Raw genomic sequence first — 25,820 nt, 5'->3', positions numbered from 1 at the left:
TTAAAAAAAAAAGAAATAATAGAAAATTCTAATGATATTCCATTTTCAGATGAGCTAATTTATCAATCCTTTTTCTGTTCAATTCTCTTACGGTGTGTGTGTGTATTAGTGCGTCCAAAAAAAAAAAAAAAAAAAAAATAATTTGAATTTTGACATCTTGAATTCAAATTATGTTTTTCGCAATCACGAGAGTGTGTATATAGGCGTGTGTGTTTGTGTGTGGGAGGTATGTGTGTTGTGTGTAGGGGTATGTGTGTTGTGTGTAGGCATATGTGTTTGTGTCTGTGTGCTGGCATAAGTGTGAGGGTAGTCGTGTGTATGAATGTGTGTGTGGGGGGGGGGTATGTGTATGTGATAGGCATATGTGTTTGTGTCTGTGTGCAGGCATGAATGTGTGGGTAGTTGTGTGTATGTGTGCGTGTATGTTTTTGTGTGTATATGTGTAGGTGTTTGTATGTATGCATGAATGTGTGAGTAATTGTGTGTATGTTTTTGTGTGTGTGTATCTGTAGGTGTCTGTATGTATGTGTGTGTAGGTGTCTGTATGTATGTGTGTGTAGGTGTATGTGTGTAGGTGTTTGTGTGCGTGTGTGTGTGCAGTTGTGTATGTATGCGCGTGTGTGCAGGACATGGATGCAACCTGGAGACGGCTTTCGCTATAGGAGCAGCATCGGGAGGAGGCCGTCGACGGTGACGGTGCAGAGGGTGGGAAAATAAAATCAAAGGACGCCAAAACAGTCAAATGAAAGCAATAAGCAATCGTGATTGCTCAAAAAAATTGATGGTTGATTTTTCAAGTCATACACCCTCTTATATTTTTCTTTTTACGTCAAAACACTTTTAAAAAGGTTTCATGGGATTTGAACAACGGCAACTTTTGCCGACTTCCGTCTGATAGTGCGAACCAGCACTTATAATGAGCTAGGTCCAGTTTAAAGAGAAAAAAAACCTTTTTTAGAAACTTGAAATTTCTGTTGGTAAAACGTTGCCCCCCTATACCCCACATCCCACACGCACACAAAAACATTTATTTAAATTAAAAAAAAAAAAAAATTTAGGTACTCCACACTTGACCAAAAATTCATAATTTTCTTCAAAAAATTCATTTTTTTCGAGACATATTTTTAAAAAGTAAGGTAAATTTTACGAAATTATCAAGATGAAATATATAAACAGCAAAGTGGGTAATTAGCGCTAAATAGAATTTTTTGTTCTCCTGCAATATTTAAGTCTCCCACATAGTACTCAACAGCTCACAACAGCTCAATGTTGGAACCTTTTTTTACATGACAACATTAAAACTGTGATCCAGTTTGTTGCACACATTTTTGGGTATCACACTGTCAATGATTCATAATGCTACTCAAAATGCGTTCTTGAAGTTTGTAGTGCTTTCTGCATCGAGGTGCGATAAATTGTCTTTGACGTAACCACATAAAAAGAAATCACGTGACATGGACGACCTGGATTGCAGATTAGACTTTTTTCATGAAACAAAAGTCTCACATCAAACATTTGTAACCGAAAAAAAAAAACTTGAAATTTCTCTTCCTATTCATGTGTCACTTGTTGTAATATGTGCAGTAGTTTCAAAAATATGATTTTTTAAAATTGGGTTCATCATTTGTGTTCACCGTGTACTTACATCAGTGACCTGGGGAAAATATAAAGGATGTCCATAAAGTCTTGCAGCAAAAAAAAAAAAAAAAAAAAGTCATTCAAAAAATAAAGAAATAAAATAAAATAAAGAAAGAAAGAAATAAAATAAATAAAAAAGCATCCAGCCCTCGGCTTTTATTTTGCAATCTCACTAATTTCTCTTCCCATTCATGTATCACTTGTTGTAATATGTGCAGCAGTTCCAAAAATATGATTTTTTAAAATTGGGTTCATCATTTGTGTTCACCGTGTACTTACATCAGTGACCTGGGGAAAATATAAAGGGTGTCCATTAAGTCATGCAGCAACAACAAAAAAAAAAAGTCATTCAAAAAATAAAGAAATAAAATAAAATAAAGAAATAAATAAAATAAAATAAATAAATAAATAAATAAAATAAATAAAAAAGCATCCAGCCCTCGGCATTATTTTGCAATCTCACTAATTTCTCTTCCCATTCATGTATCACTTGTTGTAATATGTGCAGTAGTTCCAATAATATGATTTTTTAAAATTGGGTACATCATTTGTGTTCACCGCGTAGTTACATCAGTGACCTGAGGAAAATATAAAGGGTGTCCATAAGGTCTTGCAGCAAGAAAAAAGGGTTCATTCAATAAAGTAAAGAAATAAAATAAAATAAATAAAATAAAATAAATAAATAAATAAATAAAATAAAATAAATAATGAAATAAATAAATAATTAAAAAAGCATCCAGCCCTTGGCATTATTTTGAGTTTGGACATCCTGCATTCAAATTATGTTTTTCACAATCACGAATTGCGATAGGACCCTACTCGTTTGGTTCCTTGATTTCTATAAATGGCTCCTATCGCAGTTATAATTGCGAAAAACATACTTTGAATTCAAGGCGTCAAAATTCAAATGGAACGCTCGAGGTTGGATGATAGATGATGAATGCTGGATGCTGGAGTTGGTTGCTGGGTGTTGGATGTCAAATGAAAACAATTAGCAATCGTGATTGCTTGAAAAAAGACTATTTCAGTTTTAAATATATTTCTTTTTTATTTTGACTTGATCTGTAAAAGTTTTTTTTACTACATTTAATAGGTCATTATACAAAAAAAAAAAAAAAAGCCATTTTGTCCTTCACAGACAAGTTTATGTATTTTACTAAAATGTAATAATTTTCAAAGGCGATAAACTGAATTTCTTTCTTAAGAAATTACATATACGCTTGTGATTTCTTAAGGAATAAAATTTTGTCGATCGCTCTTTTGAATATGTTTTTTTTTTTTTAATGCTAAACATATAAACTGTCATTTGTGGGACAAAACGACCTTTTTTTCTTTTTTTTTTTGTGAAATGGGGTTGTTTCTTTCGGTCAAAAGTACTACTTTCAATCACTAAAGTTAATAGAATGAGCAAAAAAAAAACATGGACCCAGAAAATATTTTTATTTGCTAACAGTTATTTTTTAATTATTTTTTTTTTTTTAAATGTCCGATTTTCCAAACAAGGCGTGGTCTTTATGACGTCACAAATGATGAGCTTTGCCGCGTATTCCACTGGCGCACTAAATGTTTAGACTTGCTGTCGATTGCGTTTCCAAATTTTGATAATCAAGAAGCGAATTAAATATTGCTCTCTGCGCTTGCTATCAACCATATCGTTGCCAATACATGTGAATAAAGAAGCAAATTAAATATTGCGCTCTAGTTTATGGCAACAGTGAATGGCAGTTCATCATTTGTGATGTCATACGCAGAAGAGTAAACAAGTTGCACCGATTAAAATATTTTTTTAATATTAAACTTAATCAAATTAAAAAAAAAATAGTCAGATCCTATGTTTTTAAGCCCGCTTTTCCAGAAAGAAATGCTTTTAAATTTTGGAAACGAGCCCATTGTCTCAAAATACGCTTTTGCGCGGGCAACATTCGTAATGGGGTCGTTTCCAATATTTTAAAAGTATTCTTTTCTGAGAGAACATGCTTAAAAACATAGAATCTAACCATTTTTTTAAAAAAATGTTTAAGTTTAATATTTTAAAAAAAAATAATTAAATCGGTTATCTTTCATTGTTCACATTTCTTGCCGATGACATCACAAATGCTGAAATGCCATTCCGTGTTGCCATTCACAGAGCAAAATATTTAATTCGCATCTTTACTCACGTGTATTTGCAACGATATGGTTGATAGCAAGCGTAGAGGCAATTTTTAATTCGCTTCTTGATTATCATAACGTTTAAATGCGGTAGAAAGATACGCCATAGTGCATCATTTGTGACGTCATAAAGACCACGCCTTGTTTGAAAAACCGGACACTTTAAATAATTAATTAAAAAATAACTATTGGGAAAATGAAAGAATTTTCTGGGTCCATGTTATTTTTTTTTTTTTTTTTGCTTATTCTATCTATTTCAGTGACTAAAAGTACTACTTTTGACTGAAGGAAACAACCCTATTCTGAGAAGGTTTAGGCATTTTTTAACTTCGTGCCAGGCACTAGGGTAGTACTTGCAGCTTATAATGCATTCACTTATTTGGCCAAGGTTATTTTTCACTAATTTTTAGTAGAATTCATTACCTTAGAACCACGGTTCTAATATTAAAATGCAGCGTTAGAAATTAGTTTTCAGTTGCTAGTGAAATAGAATGATATAGTACTAGTTTTCAGTAAGTTACAGCCCTATAGCCAGGGCTAAGAGAGAAATACTTGAAATATAACGCCATTGCTTCGGTCACTCGTCTGGTCAGTGCTAATTCTATATTAGCTACCAGTTTATTTGGCACTCTTGGCTTCCCTAAGAGGTTTTCCACCTCCAGCTCAGTCACTTCCTATGCCGAACTGATGAGTGCTAATAAGCACGAAACTGCAGTCCTCGGCTGGAATGACTGGGATAGCGATGTATTTCATGTATAGTACTAGTGTTTTAGAAGAACAATTATAAAATAATATTTCAGCAAAAATGATTCTGATTTTTTAAAATTATTAAACATTTTTCTTCGTGTGATTATTCATACAAACAAAAATTCTTCAATTTCTTACAGATGCTTGGTGTAATGACAAAAAATGCCCAACTCTTTTATATGTTCCCGTTCAGAATTGGTATTTGTGTTCCATCAACATGTTCTGTTTCGGATGTTCTGAATGTTTCCAATTTTGGTAAGTGACAATGCATATCATAATTAACCTTCAAAAGGATTTTTTTATGGTTTGTTTTTTACTTTCTTCTATATCTAATATATAGAAGAAAGTATTGGATTCGTGCAAATTTTCGAATTTCGAATTTTGACGGATTCGAACGTTTTGAGGTGTGCTGAGTCCATTTCGACTATTTTTGGAAAATGCCTGTCTGTCTGTGTGTGTGTATGTATGTGTGTATGTGTGTGTGTCACGTCTGTGTGTGACCAGTTTTTTTGTGGCCGCTCTACAGCAAAAACTACCGCACGAAATCGAACGAAATTTGGTACACATATGTGCCCCTATGTGAACTTGTGCCCATTGGTTTTTGGCGCGAATTCCTCCAAGGGGGGTGGAGCAATGGGACGTTTTTTGAGTTACGCGTGCTTGCTATTCCTCAGGAAGTAACTGGCGGAATCAAACAAAATTTGGACCATATGTTGCCATTAACAGGAACAGGTGATGATTCAATTTTGGTGGCAATAACTCAAACGAGGGTTGAGCTATAGAACGTTTTTTGTCGTCAATTGTGACTGCTGTATCTCAAGAAATAATGAACGGAATGAAAGAAAAATTTATCGGCAAGTAGACCTTAGTGGGTATAAGAGCTGATTTTATTTTGGTGTCAAAAGCTGAAAAGGGGGTGGCGCAATCGAGTGTTCTTTTTTTTCATTGTGAGTGCCATTTCTCAAGAAGTAATGCTACGTTCTGGATGAAATTTGGAATAAATGTGAATCTATTTGTAAATAGGCGTTGTTTCAATTTTGGCGCCAATCGCTCCATGGGGGTCTGATTTTTTTTTTGTGTTTATAAAAATAGCTTTATAAATGCAACAATAAGAAAGATAAATTACAATATTCTCGTCTGCTTATTTCACGTGATTTTAATTTTCGGGAGATAATCGGAAATGTTATCGCAATGATTTAAAATTAATAACTGTTGCCATTTTATGTTTGTTAACAAATAAAACATCTAATTAATTCAAGCAAGGCTTTTAAAATAACTTTCAAGTCGTTCTTTGCTTTGCTTTTGCGGGAATTCAGGAATTCGGACGGTCGTCAAGTTTTTTTTTTTTTTTTTTTGCTGGGAATATTGCATTCTTTTCAAGCATAGGGATTGATCAGAATTCACAAGAAAGATATAGAAGAAAGTTTCGTGATGGCCACAACATACAAGTTCTTTTTGAATTCATTAACTATTATTAAATAATAATGTCTTCTGTGATGCATAGAGTATCAATATAGTTATGTGCATTGTCGCCTTTAAACGTTTATAATCACTGTCCTCAAAGTTCAGGTTAATTTATTACGGACAGGGCCTGATTAGCGCACAGGCCGACTAGGCCTGAGGCCCCATCTCCCTAAGGGGCGCCAAATTTTCTAAAAAATTAGGCATGGCATTGCAACTATATGAAAAATACATATATTTTTTAAAAAAATGAAAAATTATGACATGTTTCATTGGAAAAAAACTTCTTCAATGGGAATTTTTAATCATTCTGCCAGTAACGAATTTACTTTGTCACAACTGTGAGGGGACCAAAAGGGGATTCAAAACCGTAGAGTATAAGTGATTTATACATAGCTCTGTGATTAGACAAAGAGGCCCCCAAAAACGCATTTGTGCCCTAAAACTGTAAATCAAACACTGTATAGTCTTCAAGGGGCCTCCAAATTAATGTGGGCCTATGGCCTCACTTTTAGTTAGTCGGGCCCTGGTTACGGAAAATTATTTTGAACGCATATCATGTCGCATAAATATTTTCAAAAGAGAAAAAAAAGTTTATCAAATGAATTTAAAAAAAAAAAAGAAGAAGAAAGAAAAATAAATAAAAGGAAACAGCTTACAAAACAACAACCACAACGATAGTTTTTAGCAAATAATAATAACAGGAACAATAATAATAATAATAGTAACCTAATTTGCACTTTCGACTTCTCACATTGTAGATATTTTTGTTAATTCCTGAATAAACTGTTATGTTGTATTTGTTTTTTACCTTACTTTTTGAAACCCTCTCGTATTAAGACAAGCAAATATCCTCAGACAAAAAAACCTTCTTGGCCTTTACTTTCGGGATAGTTTACTGAAAACTAGGTTCGGGAACCCCAAATCCATAAGTTTCACTAATTTTCACTCGTAATTGCTCTTTACGCCTTACAAGTCCTGTTTTTTTTTTTTTTTTTTTTTTTTTTTTTTTTTTTATAATGTCGAAAATGATGCATATGTAATGCAAATTTGTTTCAAATCACGTTTTTTTTTTGTGAGTTCCCTCAACAAAACATTTCAGATAATCATTAAAAATTACTGACATTTTTCTTAAATTTGTCCCGTAATTCTCCTCTTTAACTTGTAAATTCAATTAAATGTCTGTAAAATTGAGTTTCTTTGTGTAATTGATTTTCTTTACGGAATCGTTAATATCATGAAATACAAATTACGAGACATTTTAGTCCACAGATTTGCTTCAAACTGATTAATATCTTAAAGGAAAGAAAGAGTTAAGAAGTTATTCTTTTTTTTTCGTCTTTTAATTGAGTAGTATTCATTCCCGGAACCTGTTTTTATGCCCTCGTTTATCCTATGTGAACACATAAAAGTATTCATAATTATGTTATTTCGTTAGAATTTTCTAATTGTTTAGCCTCGTATACTCAGATTAATTCTCAATAAATTTTTGCGCTTTCAGTTGTGAAAAAATTCTTTAATGCTAGTCTCACTGTGCCACGATGTGAAGTTAAAGAAGAGGTAGTAATAAAAAGTAGCCAAATCCCAATACTGTAAGTAAAAGTTTTATTGTCATATCTTATAATGACATTTATCTTAACCATTTATCTCGTTTCATTGTTAAAGTAGTCTATTAACGGGCTTATTTTACTCATTTTAATAACAAATCAAAATGGTTTGTATTCATTTTATCAATAGATTTTAGTCAGCTTGAATTTATTATATACTCATTTAAATATATACAGTGGCTCCCAAAAGTGTTCGTACACCTACGACTTTCAATGAAATAGGACCCTATGTATTGGTTAGAATTAATATTTCGGAATAGGTATTTAATTATAAGATCTATGAACAATTTTTAACAAAACGACATGAAATATTTTTTAAGAATATTAAAACTTATTTTTTTTTTAATCAAAAAGCAAAAAGTGACGGAAATTTTATCTCATAAAATTTTTCGTACACTTTAAAAAATGTCTGTATATTATTGAATAATCTAACTTTTTATTAAGTTATTATTGAGCAGATTATTATGCAGTATCAACAACACCTTTTAAACGTCTGGGAATAGATTTCATTCCGTTTTCTTTATTTTTTTTTGCGTAATTTCTGAGTAAGTGTTCAACCACATTTCGAGTCCTACTGTTTCTAGCTCTATTTTCGTTTGAAAGCCGTATTTTCGTAATCTAACCTTCAGGTATCTCTAAATATGTTACATTAAGTTCAAATCTGGAGATTGAAGGGGTATTGTCTAAACTTTAGGGCAATTTTTGAGGAACTAGACGCAAACGTTGAAAACCGTGTGCTTCTTATTTTTATCTTGATAAAAAATCAAGTTTTTTCCGACAACCAAATTTTTGGCTGAGAGTTAAAAATTGGTTTTTAAAATATTTAAATGAACAGCATGATTCATTATTTCGTCAAAAAATTCCAAACTACCAAGTCCTGATGCTGATATGCACCCTCGCACGAGAACGCCTTCACCGTCCTGATTAACTGGTTCAACTGAGTTCTTAAGATCAAGTTCCTCATTTTTTATTCTATTGGCAATTATACAACAATTTAACCAAAAATGTTGAATTCTTTTTTATCTGTAAGTAAGAGGTAATTCCAAAACGTTTTGTGCTTATTTATCTTTGATTGTGCGACGAAAAACGTAAGCTTTCTGTTTTTCGCACGGCCAAAAAAATTTCTGCGGGAAGAGGGTCCATTTAATTCAGCTAATCAGAGAACTTAGCGAACAATTTTAGGTGAAAATTAAATGTAAATATTTTCATTTAACTCTGCAAAACCTTTCACAGCACTCAAATATGTGTTTTTCATAATTTTTTTAACTGTAAATCTCCGATCACGCTTCGTCAACTTTGCCGGTTGACTTTTTCTTACCTTGTCTTCGGTCCCATTCTTTTCTTTAAAGCATTTTCTCAAGTACTTTATTATAGAATGTAATAAATTAGATAATTTAGAGACATTTCAAACCAATTTACCGTTGCTGTGAGGAAAAATTCAAATTTCGAATGGCGTTTGTGTTTTCTTACGAATACCAGCCATTTTAAAGTAATAAGCACATTATTAAGGAATAAATAAACAACAAATGAAAGCCAAATGACTTTTAAGGGTCAACACAATGCAAAAATAATAATTCAAAAAAATGACATATGATAATCTTAATCATGAATTTATTCGAAAATATTTGAGTGTACCATGACTTTTGTGGCGTATTATTTCTCTGTCTATTCGTTTTTTGACCCACTTCAAAAAGAAGATCCGTCAATATTTTGAAAAAATTACAGGGTTTTATTTAAAACGACATAGGAATGTTAGTGAAAAAATATTGGACTTCTGGACTTCATATTCGAATTCAATTTCGCGTTATTTTTGTTTTACTAAAAAGTTTCAAAGTGTGCGAACACTTTTGAGAGCCACTGTATATAGTATATGAATTTTAAACATTTTACAGATTAGATTTTATTTATTATTCTACTTTAAATAAAATGTTTTTCTAGAAAATATATTTATCCATTCCTAATTTTGAAATTGTATTGATCTTTACTGGTTATCTAAGTTCTTATAAATATTAATTCCATCCGTACACTGTATAAAAATGTAATATTTTTAACTACATTGAATTAAATGCAGGATTGTGATTGCCGTTCTTGCCGCATTAGTTATAGGTGGAACAGTTATTGATTATCGGAGGCAAAACGAATCAGAGCTCAAACTATCGCAAAAGGACTTGAGTAAGTGCCATTTCAAATTTCTTTAGAAATCATTATGTCTTTTAAATTTGAAGTTAAATTACCCATGCGAACTAGGAAAACACCCGTTTTTTTACTTCCTTTTACAAAAAAGGAAGTATTGTATTAGCGAAAACATTTTAACTCAAAAATCGGCCTTAATTTCTATTTTGCTCACCCCCGAATGAATGTTGTTTTTTTTCCCCGACCCGATCACACGTGGGTAAGTGCCTAGGAACGTACAGACATCCGAAATATCCATTTTGACCATCCCCGAGTTAATTACAACGAGTTTTCTCGTGACGTCTGTATGTACGTATGTATGTGCGTATGTGTGCATGTATGTCGCATAACTCAAGGTCGGAATGTCCTAGGAAGTTGAAATTTGGTACGTGGACTCCTAGTGGGTCTAGTTGAGCACCTTCCCTTTTGGTTGCACTCGGATGTTCCTAAGGGGGTCTTTTGTCCCTTTTAGGGGGAAATCATTGTTAATTTCGATGTACACTCAAGTTATGTTATAATTTGTCGGACACTTGGCGATATATCGCCAGTCTTTTGGTCGCCATGTTTTGTCGCCAACTTGGCGACAAATTTGGCGATTTTTTTTCCTTTATTTTAAATTTTGTTTCAATTTGGCCACTGTTGGTGATATTTAGAGAGCAAACAACTAAATCACATTAAAATTGCCAATAATGGGGAAATGACATTAAATTGGAGTAAAAGGAAGTCATGTGATGCACACATCAGCTAGTTTTCAACGCGATTCTAGTTTGAAATTTAGTGTCACGAACTCCCAGCGTTATATATATATATTATCTTGATTCTGAAAGATTCGCTAAAGTTTTCTACCTTGGTGTCAAAGTACGATAATTGAGAAATTTCTAAAAGGAAAAGTAATTTTTTTGCTAATTGTAGCGTTTGCGATTAACTCCAAGAAGATTAGGATGAGGTGTCTGTTTTCCCCCATATTGTTGATAACAGATATCAAAGTATTGTCCAACCACGGATTGTATGGAATTTTCAAACGTCCAATGAGACGAATCTATCTGATTGAGGGGGGAAAGTAAAAATTTGATGCGTGTATTCCTCTCCTTTGAATGAGACTCTGCTTCTACAAAAGCTGACATCGCTAAAAATAATAGATTTGTCCATTTTCGGCTGTAAATTGGATGTTTGTCTTTCCATACAATCCGTGGTCAGACAGTATCTTGCTTTGCATACGAAGCCGTAGCGGCCTATCCGCTGAGCCAATCGTTCTAAATTTTAGATATGGCTTTTTTAAAGAACGCACTCGAAATTATGATTACTTTAAGCAACGGAGGGTTCTAAAAGTTGCATTAATACTGCACGAATTTCAAAATTTTTGAACAGCAACACCCAATTTTTTCTGGCGAAATTTGACTAGCGAATTGAATATCCACAAATAGAGTTAGAACGATTGGCGTGTAACAAAACTACTCGTTTGCAAATCATGCTGAAGAAACACGCTTTCCACTAATTCGTATGGCTGCATTGAAAAATTTAAGACACACGTAATACCTACAACAATGCTTGAGAAACACCAGATAGTACAGTGGTGGTAAACAAAAAATGCATCACCCGCGCCGCAAAAGAGAGGAATATCATCTCGACTGCATTCAACACACAGTCAAGCATCCCGTATCCCAGATGATTTGGGGATGTATTTCTGATCAAGGAGTTGGTGGGCTTCACTTTGTGCAAGGAACAGTGAACGCTCAGGTGTATATTGGCATTTTGGAGGAGAAATTGCTTCCTATACTATCCGGAATCACTTTACTTCAGTTCCAAACGTCATTTTCCAGGTTGAAACCTTTATCCTGCCATTAGACTTAAATTAACATGGGGTTAAGTAGTTCTTTTTCTCTAAACTCACACGCAGGTTCAGAAATGGAAAAATGAGCATGGGGTCAGCAATTTGCCTTGGCCCGGAAACAGCCCCGATCTACGTAAACAATGATCGGATTCCTGCTGTTGAATGTTTATTTCATAAGTTTTGCAGAATTTCACGTATATTCATCGTTAATCGATCGACCAAAACTTCTCACATAATCCCATTGTTGGGAAAATGCGAGGGTGATGAATTTTTTTTTTTTTTTTTTTTTTTTTTTTTTTTTACCATCACTCTGTATATGTCACTGAAAGAGGTTAGCCCTCAGTAGTCATTGCATCTCTTGATAGCCTGTGCTTACATTCGTAAAGTAGCAACCTGAAAAGACTTCTTATATTTTCTATTTCGCATTACAGTTCAATACCGCCACAAGTGCAAACTTTTTATTTTTGATTTCATGATACTACTGCAGTACTAAGATCAATGCAAGGCTGAAATTGAATTGAACCATATCCTCAAATACGCTGTAATCCTCATATAAATAATAGCCGATGATAAAGTAACCAGCGTGTTTCAACAATGAAACTCGCGCCACGGAATGATAGTTTGATATTATGTTTTAGTAACGTTTAACATGCATGGAAAAGCTTTATTGTGACAAGGCTGAACTCGATCCGGCAACTTAACCGTTTTACTGGTAAGTTTGTCACTTTAGGAAAACGAAGGAACCAAAACAATTCGCAACTCCAATAAACTATAGGGGGCGCTGCAGCCACTGTCTAATGGCTGATGAAAAAGATGAAACAAACAAATGCCGTAACTTATAACTTGCTTTGACGCTTAGTGAATGGCAGTACTTTTTCATCGTGTTCGTGGGAAGTTTTCTTTTCTATTCTTCTGAAATTACATTACACCACAAACTGTCTGATGCCTGTAATTTACCCCAAAGAAAACACGTGGAATGGACTGTTTTACCTTTTTCGGTAGTATTGTTAATCACCGCAAGGTAGCGTATTCGAGCCCTGGAGTTGCGAATTGACGCTATCTACTGGAGTTTAGGTTTAATCCACTGGTGTTAAGGTTAAAATTTCAACTATCAAAGTATCACCAAACAGGCAATTGCTTCGTTCAAATGTAGAAGCAATTTTCACCCGTCATACCATGACGGGCGACTTTCTAGTATTAAAATAAATCACTCATGGCTGTGTTTTATTTCAAAGAGTAGTATGTTAGCCCTGTAATACCGCCATAAAATCAAAAACTAAAAACGTTCGCTAATGGCAGAATCGAATTGGATGTACGATTTGTAACATTTAAGGTGCAACTGCTGATCATTGATAAACACGGCCAATTTTATGTAGCTTGCTCCAAAGTCAGTTCACCAATCAGCTAAATAATTTTAGCATCAGAAAAAAAAAACTAAAAATGTTGTATCCAAAGAAGTTCTTGCTTAAACATAGGTAAAATGTGGATGGCCTGTGTTTGCAAAGATAAACAATACTTTAAAAGGATCGTTAATAACAGTTAAAGATCGGTTAAGGACAAGGGCATATCATAGGCGGATTTAGGACTGAGTTCCTGGGGGGGGGGGGCAGGATTTTTTTTTTTTTTTTTTGGAGCAACATTTTTAAGGAAGACCCCGGAGGAAATTATCTAAAATGGATATAAAATTCTGCATTTTGAAGTCTTATAAGGGTTAATTGGAAATAATAGGCAAATAATTTTTTTTTTAAATTTTACGCTTTAAAAGTGCTTTGTGATGCAAGTTAATACTTTAAAAGAAATGGTGCACAGATTTAGAGAATAGGTATCAAGAGAGTAACATACTACGCATTTGAACAATTCTTCATTTATACACTTGATAAGAAATAAAATTGAAGCACACTTTGCTTAGGAGTTTCAAAGACTTGTCTAATTATTTTCAAGGTTTGGTTGGTTAGATTGGGTTTTTGGTTCAAGAGCCCTTGTAGGCTATACTGCGCCAATCTTTTCAGGGATTTTAGAACCTATCAATAATTTGCACTTTCCAGCCTCTGAAATTGAGTAGTAGATTATACACTTGTACAGTATTGTTCAAACTTGTAAGAAACGGCTATTTTAAGTTTAAAAGAAAAAATAAACTTTCATTTCCTACTCAAAAAAGAAAAAATCATGATTTTTTTTTGTTATAAGATTTTGGAAGATAAGTTGTTACTACATAAACTCCTCCCAAAACTGGGGAGCATTGTCCACTTTGCCCCCCCCCCCCCTATAAATCCACCCATGCTCTTCTAAACTATTCAAAAACGAAAAAATAATGATTTTTTTTTTTTAAATTTTTGGAAGATGTGTTGTTACTACATAAAGTCCTCCCAAAACTAAGGGGCCCCCCTCTGACCCCCCATAAAACCGCCCATGGGGCATATATATATATATATATAAGGAGTCCAGGGGCCCCGGGATCCTCCCAAAACTAGAAAAATTATAGGTAATAAGTAATATTTCCGGGGATTTTCGAAACTAGGTGCACTAAGCACTGTTAACCCCTGCTAATTCCATTACCCCAGCAATACCGGGTACGGGAATGCTAGCTTCATTATATGTGCATTATTTAAATTTAAGTTTTATTTGTCTTTCTTTTGTAACACAAATTGTTTATTTTTTTATAATCGTTCTTTAGGTATTGGGACAAAAATTGCTGTGTCTTTCTCGGCAATATCTAACTGGAAAACCCTCATGGATGTAAAAACAGGAGCTGATACTTTAAGTGTTCTGCAAGGCATTCGAGTTTTTTCTATGTTTTGGGTTATTCTAGGACACACGTATTTTCATTTGAATTTTAAAATTCTCAGTAAGTATGACTTGTAAGCTTTCAATTAAAATTCTAAGTCTACCAGAAACTTAAAAATGTAATTTTCGAATATTTTCACTGTTCATTAAGTAAATATGCATGTGTTTTTAATGTATGTTAAAGTAATTTTTTAATTCTATTTGGCGAAAACTTCTTTAATATATAGTGTCAGTCCAGTGGCGCAACGAACGGGGGGGGGGGGGGGGGGGGGGGGAGGAGATGAAAACACCCCCAGAGGCATTTTATTTAACTTAAATGCAAATTATAATACAGTAGTTTATGCATATGAAAGGGCTGTTTTGATTTAAAAAAAAAACCTTTCAGAAAGTATTTTTGACCAAAAATCTCCTCTAGAAGGTAGTTTTGATCAAAAAAAAAAAAAAAAAAAACCCTTCCAGAAAGTATTTTTGATCAAAAAAAAAACCTCTCAAAGGTATTTCTGGATGCTCTAGAGTCTGTCAGTTAAACTGTAGAACTTTTCTGGAAGAATAAGCATATTGTTCTTAAAAAACATATTGTGGCAAACGTTGATTTCATTCTCATTTTCCAGGGAATCTTCAGATTACCATTCAATTAACAAGTCAGTTTATTTTCAACTCAGTCACCAATGCATCTCTCGTGGTCGATAACTTTTTCTTCCTGAGGTAATTTCAGTTTTTTTCTTCACACTTTTGCTCTTTAAAAAACTAATTGCTTTCTCATGCATCCGGACCAACATTTTCGCTGGGTAAACATTGTCGGCATGTTAGTACAGCAGAAGAAAACGAGCTGATGTGTGCATCACATAACTTCCTTTTACTCCAATTTAATGTTATTTCCCCATTATTGCAATTTTAATGTGATTCAATAGTTAACTCTTTAAATACCACCAACAATGGCCAAATTGATACCAGATTTTAAAAAAAAACAAAAAAAAAAAACAAAAAAAAACGCCTTGGCGACAAAACGGCGACCAAAAGACTGGCGATATATCGCCAAGTGCCCGCCAAATTATAACACCACTTGAGTTTGCATCGAAATTAACAATGATTTCAACCCAAAAAAGAGCAAAAGACCCCTTAAGAAACACCCGAATGCAACCAAAAGGAGAGGTGTACAACTAGATTCCACTAGGAATCAACGTACCAAATTTCAACTTTATAGAACATACCGTTCTTGAGTTATGCGATATACGTACGACATACTTACATACTGACGTCACGAGAAAGCTCGTTGTAATTAACTCGGGAAACGTCAAAATGGATATTTCGGGCGTCTATGTGTTCTTAGGTACATATGTACGTGGGTCGGATCCAAAAAACCTCAACATTCATTTGGGGGAGAGCAAAATCCAAATTAAGGCCGATTTTTGAGTGAAATTTTTATCGCGAATACAATACTTCATTTTTTTTTGTAAAAGGAAGTAAAAACAAACAAACACAAAGCACTCCTTCTTATTTGAATACTTTTTACGAGAAAGGCACATTATACGCTTCTGCATAATCATTTGGCGAATGGAACTATGTCAACTGATCAAAAATGGTGTATTCTAAAAACCATTAAAAATTCTGTTGATATTCATATTAAAATAGTCATCAGTTTGAAATTTCAAGAAGTAATTTGCAATATTTATCACACGTTTGTAATTAACATCAAAACTCAACCTTGTGTGAAAATTTTCATGGTTCAGCTTTTTCTTTACAATTAACATCAAGGGGAAAAAAAAAAGACATCGCTCCATGTTAAAATGGTTTTGTTGTTTTCTCATATAATAAATGTACTACTTTGAATATGGCACGTATTGATAACGTACACAAATTATGAACCGAAAACATGTTAGTTTACTTTTTGTTATGAGTTATAAGAGTTATAAAATTGATATTTCACAAAAAAAAAAAAAAAAAAACATAATGGAAACTTTCCACGCTTTAATTGGTCAACACGGAAAAGGCGCTAGAGGTCAACTCAATAATCGACCTTAATTTCCATTTTACTCACCCCCGAATGAATGTTTTTTTTTTTTTTTTTTTGACTCGACCACACGTGGATAAGACGCGAAATATCCATTTTGACGATTCCCGAGTTAATTACAACGAGTTTTTTCGTGACGTTTGTATGTACGTATGTATGTGCGTATGCGCGGATTTGTGTACGTGCGTATGTATGTCACATAACTGAAGAACGGTATGTCCTAGAAAGTTGATATTTGGTACGTAGATTCCTAGTGGGATCTAGTTGTGCACCTCCCCTTTTGGTTGCATTCGGGTGCTTCTAAAGGGGTCTTTTGTCCCTTTTTGGGAGGAAATCATTGTTAATTTCGATGTAAACTCAAGTGGTATTAAAATTTGGCGGACTCTTGGCGGTATATCGCCAAGTTTTGTCGCCAACTCGGCGACAAATTTTGCGGTTTTTTTAAAACCTGGTTTTAATTTGGCCACTGTTGGTGATATTTAGAGAAAAAACTATTGAATCACATTAAAATTGCTAGTAATGGGGAAATGACATTAAATTGGAGTAAAAGGAAGTCATGTGATGCACAAATCAGCTCGTTTAACTGAAGATTGTGTGAACAAAATTCTGTCATTTAAGGCCATCCTTCCGTTTCTTTAAAATTGATGCCGATCTATATTCAAGCAACTCTAATTTCATTTCGATAGGAGATAAAATCAGGTGTGTTCCCATAGGGTATACGCCATATACGCTGTATACTCTCAAACATTGTTTATTCATATTGCGTATACCCTCAAGCTTCAAAAATTTTCATATTATGACATGTTATGTATATGATCGCATGCACATATTGTGCGTAATGGATTACTGGGAGAATACCCCCAGAGTGCATTTTTAAATTTAGAAATTGAACGTCCAAATATTTAAACTTAAAAGCGTCTTCAGCACTTGATGAAGTTTAGAAGTTGTAATGTTATAAGTTTGGATACTTCTAAATAGCCAACTTGAACCATAGTAAAAACGAAGAGCATGCTTTTCTTTTTATATCTGCCATCAAATTTCTCTTACCTAAATGTCATTATTAAGTAAGTGCTTTTACTAATATTTTGTATTATATTTTGACTAGCGGATTACTGGTTATATACGTTGGCATGGATATGGAGAAAAAGCTGGGAAAAGTGCCGAAAGCTATTTATTTTGTGATTCACAGGATATGGAGGTAAATTTTTACTATCCAGATTTTTCTTAATTTTATTTTCCCAATCAAAATGTAAAGCTAAAGAGCTATAATCTACAGCCCCGTAGCTGAAGCTTAAGCAGAATCAAGTAAATACCGAACAGCTCAGATACTTCATCTGGAGACTGCAGCTTCGCATCTAGAAACTGCAGTCTCTGGTTGCAGTTAATGAGCTGTTTGCTGTTTGCTTGCTGTGTAAAGAAGTGTTAATGTAAGCCAAATGAACACAATAATATAAAGTAGCATTAAACAAATGATGCAAATTGTATTTAATTTTAAGATAAGCAATTGAGGAGGAAAATGACTTTGAAAAATGTTATGTGTGTGTGTGTACTTTAACTAAATGGATTTTATTACTTATTTTAAAGTTTAAATATTTTTACTATGAATGGGGTCGTTTCCAAAATTTTAAAAGTATTTTTTTTCTGAAAGAACATGCTTAAAAACATAGGATCTAACCATTTTTTAAATAATTTGTTTAAGTTTAATGTTTTTGAAAAATTACTTAAATCGGTGCGCTTTCATTGTTTATCTTTCTTGACGATGACATCACAAATGATGAAATGCCATTCTATGTTGCCATTCACAGTGCAAAATATTTAATTCGCATCTTTACTCATGTGTATTGGCAATGATAGGGTTGGTTGCAAGCGTAGAGCGCAATTTTAATTCGCTGCTTGATTATCATAACGTGGAAGCGTAGTAGAAAGATGCGGCAAAGTGCATCATTTGTGACGTCATCAAGACCACGCCTTGTTTGAAAAATCGGACGTTTTAGAAAAAATTAATTTAAAAAAAACTGTTGGGAAAATTAAAGTTTTTTCTGGGTCCATGTTATTTTTTTGCTCATTCTATCCATTTCAATGACTAAAAGTAGTACTTTTGACTAAAGGAAACCACCCCATTATAATTTATAGCAAATTTATATATTTTGGTAATAAATAATTATTTATTACCGAATTACATTTACCGAAAAAAAATTATTTATTTATTTATTTTTGACCTCAACAAAATGACCTTAGAAATCTAATCACTTTTTGTTTTTCCAAAAGATATCAGCCAGTGCAAATGTTTTTCGTCGGAATAGCCACTTTACTTCCTTTATTTGGCGACGGACCTGTTTGGAGAGAAAATATAGATCCCATCGTAGAAGGATGCAGAAATGATTGGTGGGCCAATCTAGTCCTCATTAATAATGTTTATAGGAGTGGACCTACAGGGGTAACAAATAGATATTTATTACTTTTTTATTGTAACTTATTTTTCCGATATTGTAACTTATTACCTGGCGTATGAGTTTCTTGTAATTAAAACTAAGGCATTCTCAAACACTTGTGTCGTATGCACCTGCTGATTCGACCTTTGGTCATGCAGCCGCTTTTGACTGCAGGTCGAAGTCTGCTTCAACCAATGAGTAGGTTTCAATCTGGTGTTCAAGGGCCTGACCGATGGTCAAATACTCGTAGCTTAGTGAATACGGACGTAAAACTGTCAAACTCCTGACAAAATTTGAATGATTTTTTTTTATTGTTGTTCGAAAAAAAAAAAAAACTTCTGGATTTTTCTAGAAATTTGAGAGATGGGAAGCAAGTCAAGAAACTGAAAAATGTTAACTTGTTAACTACTGTTTGACCATCGATTACATGGAAAGGCTAATATCCGGTTTATAGGCGGAAATGGGAGTATCTATTAGTTTATAGGGATGTTAGTTGGTTTGTTTTAGATGCGCACTATTATCTCTCTATTATTTAGCCTTTGTTTTGTAAAAATAAAAATTTCTCAGCAACATTTTTTAAATCTCAAGTATCTTCGATCTATATTCTCGAGGCAAAAATTCATTGATTTATTTATTCACAACAAAGTTTTGAGCTTACCATTTTGCTTTTACGTTCCTGAACGAAATGAAAATATTTTCTTTTCATTTTGTTGTTTCCATGGTAACTGTTTTTGTTTCCCGTTATTTTATTTTTGAGAATGCAATAAATGAATAAGGTACTAGTGACATTATAAAACGTGTGCATCAAAATCCCATCATTATTTTCCCCTCTCCCCTGATGGATTCATTCAAATGGAATAGTCTTTACTTGGCACATTGTCAAATTACATACAATCCGTGGTCAAACTGTAAGGCTTTTTCTCTGACGGTAAATGAAGGGACCTGCAACAAATTGAAAAAAAAAATAAATGTCTTCTTATTCTTCTTCTACTTACTTATCTCTCTGTTCTGAATCAGATCAGATCCATGTGGTTGTTCGCCTTAATCAACTTCAAGACAGAAGCAGGTCTCTTCAGTAGATCCTCTCGTATCAAGCCAACACAAAAAATCAGATGTTGTGCAGTGGCCTCTTCAGTATGACATTTGGTGCAAATTGGGAAAGCCTTATTACCATGGGAAAATCTGAGGGTTTTTAGATGACCTGTGCTCAGGCGAGTCAAAGCAGTTTGATCTCTCCTGTCACCCTCAAATTCAAGGGAAGCACCAGGACCCTCGCAAAAATACCATGGATGCTCAGGAGGACATCTCCAAGAGCTGTTCATCTGGAGTATAGTTCAAGGTACGTCAGAGGATCCCCACTATTCTGAGTCATAGTAGAGCCCTCTATCGCCAGTCCATCAGCAATATCGTTATGTCTCAAATTCACATGAGCTGGAATCCATTGTAAATGGAGGTCACAAGAACCGGACAGACTCTTGAGTTTTTAAACAGTTCTTATTCCCTTTTGATCTGCAATGAATCTCCAATTTTGCAAGCATAAAGTAAATGTACGGTGTGTGTAAAAAAAAAAGTTGAAATTCGTTTTGTTTGTAACATGTGATAGTGATACTTTTGTTTCGATTATGTTTGATCATTTTCAAGCGAACAGTGCCTTATTAATAGATATATTAATATTTATACAAAAGAATAAAAATGTTACTAAGTTTTTTGGTTTGTAATATGAGAATTTGCAACCCAATCCATTTTCAGGTAACTTAACAAAGTGCGGTAGAAACAATATCCAGGAATAAAAATTGAATTTTTATATACTTTTCGACCAAATTAGATATATATCATGCATAATTTTTGTTTCAGTGTCTCTCTTATTCTTGGTACCTCGCAGCAGATTTCCAAATCTATGTGTTTTGTATACCAATAATCATTACTATCATGAAGTAAGTGAAAAAGTGCATTATTTTGCTTATAGTTACAATGATTTCAATCCTGCATCAGTAAAAAAAAAAAAAAAAAATCGTTTTTGTACTATTTAAGCGATTTATTTTTACTCTAAGAAATACTGGGTGATCCAAAAGTCAGGACGAACTTTAAAAATTAATAATTCGAGAACGAATAAAGATAAAAAGATAAGGTTGGCACTAAACGGATGGAGAAAAAATCGGGGTTTGTCTGTTACCGGATAAAAAATAGTTCTGTTGGCGACCAACAGATGGCGCCGTCGAATTTCTGATGCAGGATCATGCAAAGCAACAAAGAATATAAAAAAAAGAGCAACAGCAGCAGGTTATGGTTGTCGAAGCTTATATGCATCGAAATGCTGTCCATAGCTAAGAAAGTCATCTTAGTTAAAACTGTATTATTAGAATAATGGAGAAATAAAAAGCTACATAGCGCCATCTGTTGGTCGAACACAGAACTATTTCTGTTTCGTTGCCACACAAAACCCAGCTTCTTTTCTATTCGTTCAGAGCAAACCGCATCCTTTTATCTTTATTCTCTTTCGAATTTTTTATTTTTAAAGTTCGTCCTGACTTTTGGATCAACCTGTATATGGGTTAGAAACCCCACCATCCCTTTGGAACCACGCTGCATTTCCAAGCTGTAATGTTAATCACTTTATATAATCAACTGTAAAAATATTAGTTGTAACCTTTATGTTATCCCTCATGAGTCGTAAGCTGGGAACTTAATGAGTTTCTGCCCAGGAAGCACACGTAACGTTTAAACGTTTCAAGAACGTTGTTAAATGGTTGTCCCAATGTTGACGTCCTTTTTAGAACGTTTATAAAATGAAGTGTGCTACCTGGAGGGACTAAGTCAGATGAACTGCAACTTGGAAGAGTCTCGTCGCAAATTTCATTGAAATTATTTTGGTTGACTTCGTGAAAGTAGAAGGTTTGAATGAACCAAAGTACGAACACACTGTTTTTGGACTTTTAATTACAAACACAAACACAGTTAGTTGCATTTAAGAATCAAAATTGCACAAAATCTCAATCGGTGCAACATTCATGTAAACATGATTAGCAAATCTACAATGAAAGAACAAATCGAAAGTTTTTTTGCTGCGTATAGTTTTGAGAATTTAAATGTTTATCTAAGGAAAATGTTCAGCTTTTGGATAAGAGATTAAATAAAAAGTAATAATACTGTTAAAAATTCAGGAAACTTTTATAGTAAATATTACTGTGAAATGGTGTGTTTACAGTAAAGAAAAAATTGCAGTAAATTGTAAAGAAGAAACATAAACGATTGTAGTGCCAATTGATACACCACGTGACTCGTATGGTGGGCAGCAAGGCCGCCTGCCAATCCGAAGGTTCCGAGATCAAACCTGTTGCTCGCAATTAGCGTTTTTTAACTCTCGTTTATTCTATCGTAAAATTGCACAGTAGAATAGGATTTTACGGTAAAAGTTACTGGAAACATGGATGCCAGTAAATTTTAGCGTAAAATTTCTGGATTTTTTTTTTAACAGTGAAGTTTGTCTTAATGTCTTAAAAACACAAGTCATAATAATATACCTTTTAAAACTTCTACATGTGAGGTAGTGAGAAGCAAAGGGATGCAAGTGAAAAAATTAAAAATTTGGAGATAATCAGTACAAATGGTAGGGGAACCTCTCCTCTGTCTTGGGGCAAGAGATTGTACTAGTAGCCCTGGTAGGTGCTGCTGTACAGCATAATTTAGAAAAAGAATTCAATGAAAGCCTATCTAGGATCTGATCTTTAAACGCGTTTTACTCGAAACTTAAAATAGTCCACTTGCATCCCTTTGCTTCTCACTGCCCCATGTGTTTTCCGACTCTTTTAACCCCAAAACTCATGTAGGAATATTTCTGCAATTTTGTGCTTTAATATTACTTTTATTGTTCGCTTTAAGATATTTGCTATCAAATTGTGGCCAAGAGTGACTTCCTTATTTTTCCTCCCAGAAAGCCGCGAATTGGTTTATGGTTGAACGGAGTGGCTCTCCTGCTGTCCATATTAGCTGCTGGGATTCATAACTATATCAGAGATTTCCCTCCTACTTTGCTGTTCACGCGGGCGGATGCTGAGTAAGTGCTCATTATGTAATATTTCTTTTAAATATGCTTCTTAACAGAGTAAGATAAGAGCCCATGGATGCCAAATCTACAGTGCTTGTAAAAAAAATTGCATCACCCTCGCATTTTCACAACAATCGGCCGATTAATGATGAATGTATGTGAAATTCTGCAAAACTTATGAAATAAACATTTAACAGCAGGAATCCGATAATTGTTTGCGTAGATCGGGGCTGTTTCCTGGCCAAGGCAAACCGCTGACCCCATGCTCATTTTTTCATTTCTGAACCTGCGCGTGAGTTTAGAGAAAAAAAAATTACTTAACCCCGTGCAAATTTAAGTCTAACGGCAGGGTAAAGGTTTTTGAGTTGTTACTGACCAGTTTTGCCCTATGGCAGGGAGCAGAATAATCCAGGAAAATGACGTTTGGAACTGAAATAAAGTGATCTCGGATAGTAGGAAGCAATTTCTTCTCCAAAATGCCAATATACACCTGAGCGTTCACTGTTCCTTGCACAAAGTGAAGGCCACCAACTTCTTGATCAGAAATACATCCCCAAATCATCTAGGATACGGGATGCTTGACTGTGTGGAATGCAGTAGGGATGATATTCCTCTCCTTTGCGCCGCGGGTGATGCAATTTTTTTTTACCACCACTGTACGTCATAGTAGAAAGGCGCCAAAGTTTTTCTGCGTAAGGACATCACAGCAGGTAATAAGGTTTCGCTATTATTTATGCTGAGTCGCGCTGGCTTTGGCAGGAAACAGGTAACAAATTTTCGTCAAAAACTGAGTCATTCCATGTCGAGTGACCTCGTCGTTTCATCCGATCATCTCCGATTTGAACGAAATTTTATAGAGGTGCAGACATGCGTTTGAAACTCATCTGTACAAATTTTCAGCTTCCGAGACCCAAATCCTAAGGATCTAGGATCGATAATTAAAAAAGGGGGCGGGGGGGGGGGCTACAAAATGGCGAATCAGCTTTATGATCCAAATTACCATGTTTGGCACGATTTCCCCATTGGGGGCCATTTTGGAGCCCACGTTTTTTATTCTTTTTAAGGTATCCTAGGTCCTCATGATTCGTGTCTTGGAAGTTGAAAATTTGCATAGGTTCATTTCAAAGGCATGCCTGCACCTTTGTAAAATGTCCTCCAAATCAGAGATGGTTGGATGGGGACCAGCATGGCACGTGACGTGGAATGAATCTATGGATTTTTAGTTTCTTACAGCAATTTTACACACTTTTGTACCTGTTTCCTGCCAAAATCAGCGCGACTTAACTTAAATAATAGCGAACCTTTCTTATCTGCTGTGATGTTCGTACACAGAAAAATTTTGGGCCTTTATACCGTTTTACCCCGCATAATCCGACATGCCGGGAAAAAGTGAGGTTGACCAGCATGCCGGGAAATTTGAATTATCCGGCATGCCGGATAATTTGAGGTTTGTTTTGCGACAAAACAAAAGTAAATTTCCCCATTCAGTTCCAATCAGAAAGCAAATCACTGTAAGGAAAAAAAAAATAAATAAATCCCGAAAGTAACCTTCTGTCAAAAAAATGTGTATTGCATATAATACTCGTATGTGTTTGTTATTTATGGTAGGTAATTATTAATGGATTTAATTATATGCCAATAAAATAATAAATTCAGAAGCAATCATCGTTACTGCGATTTGTTCACAATTTTTTTAAATAAATTATTTTAGTTTCTTTTTAAAGAGGTCAGTTTAATTTTTATTTATTGAATAGCTATAGTAAATCCATTAGCACTGGTTTAAGGGGAGTAATTAACTGCTTAATTGTTTGCTTATTTAGTTTTAATTTTTTTTAAATTATTCGTTATTAATTCGTTAATATTGTTCTCGTTAAAATAACAAGTGATATTGATAGTAAATATTTTTACAAAATTAAACTGTTTATTAATGTTAATGAGATATGTATAAAACTTATATTCATTTTAAAGCTGAGCATATGTTTTTATAGTATTAATTTTTATCCTACCTCGATTTTTCCGGCATGCCGGAAAGGACCAGAGAAGTGCTATTGAAAATCTGGTTACCCTCGAATTTTTCGCCATGCCGGATAATGCGGGGTAATACGGTACTATGATGTAGGTCTATCACTCATGGGTTCTTGGACTATAACATTTACTGGAAGAAATATGTTGACTAATCCTTTGATTACTATTTCTCTTTTACGTTGCAGGCAACGCACGCAATTAATGTTGGAAACGTACTACGCCCCTCACACTCATCTTGGTCCATTTTGTATAGGGATTTTTATTGGATATTATTTACAACGCGACAAACAGCCGTTGAAAATTCACTGGGTAAGTGTGAAAAAGGATTTTTTTTCTTTCATCACATAAACAAATCTGTTCTTTGTAGCGGTGGTGTTACCATCTCGTAACATTCTTAACTTTGTGAGTCAAATTGTCTACGTAGTAATATTACAATTCATGACGGTCTTGAAAGAAAAAGCTTATATTAAAAAACACATTTATTTGAGATTATTTACACATTATTTATATCTATGTAATTAAACTTCTTTCGATAAAAATGGCCAAATACCTCTCATTTCACCTTCATTGTAATAAACAAAATCCACTCGACGTTAAATCCCGGTTATCACAAATTTGCCATTTCAACTGCGCTTGCGCGCGAACTTAGCTGATTTGAAAAATCTTGCTAAAATTAATTAAACATTTTAAATTTGTTAATAAATATGTGATGGCAACAGATAAAAATTAGAAATCACAAAGCTTTCTCTGATTTAGTTTTTTAGGTCTCGGTAATAATTGCGTTTTGAGTCTTAATTATTAATGGATTCGGATTCAAATTTTTCTATGAAAGGCCCTTTCCAGAGTCAAATTTTCAACCACAGAAGAGCGTACTAGAATTTCAGCATCACTTCTAATACAAAGCCGAACCATCAAC

At 34.1% G+C, this 25,820-nt stretch overlaps 1 protein-coding gene across 1 annotated transcript in view; it reads left to right on the top strand.

Moving 5' to 3' along the window:
• LOC129220042 (nose resistant to fluoxetine protein 6-like) overlaps positions 1-25,820 on the top strand; it is a 52,326-nt gene that overhangs the window by 13,268 nt on the left and 13,238 nt on the right. The window contains exons 3-12 of the mRNA XM_054854379.1: positions 4,677-4,791; positions 7,499-7,589; positions 9,676-9,776; positions 14,282-14,452; positions 15,003-15,096; positions 17,508-17,600; positions 18,671-18,839; positions 20,689-20,768; positions 22,766-22,888; positions 25,090-25,213. Of these exons, the coding sequence (XP_054710354.1) occupies positions 4,677-4,791; positions 7,499-7,589; positions 9,676-9,776; positions 14,282-14,452; positions 15,003-15,096; positions 17,508-17,600; positions 18,671-18,839; positions 20,689-20,768; positions 22,766-22,888; positions 25,090-25,213 (1,161 nt within the window). The remainder of the gene's footprint in view (positions 1-4,676; positions 4,792-7,498; positions 7,590-9,675; positions 9,777-14,281; positions 14,453-15,002; positions 15,097-17,507; positions 17,601-18,670; positions 18,840-20,688; positions 20,769-22,765; positions 22,889-25,089; positions 25,214-25,820) is intronic.

Source organism: Uloborus diversus, chromosome 1 (genome assembly GCF_026930045.1).
Source record: "Uloborus diversus isolate 005 chromosome 1, Udiv.v.3.1, whole genome shotgun sequence".
Taxonomy (NCBI): Eukaryota; Metazoa; Arthropoda; class Arachnida; order Araneae; family Uloboridae; genus Uloborus; species Uloborus diversus.
The sequence above is the reverse complement of the archived record's forward strand: the minus strand, read 5'-3'. Positions and strand labels throughout refer to the sequence as shown.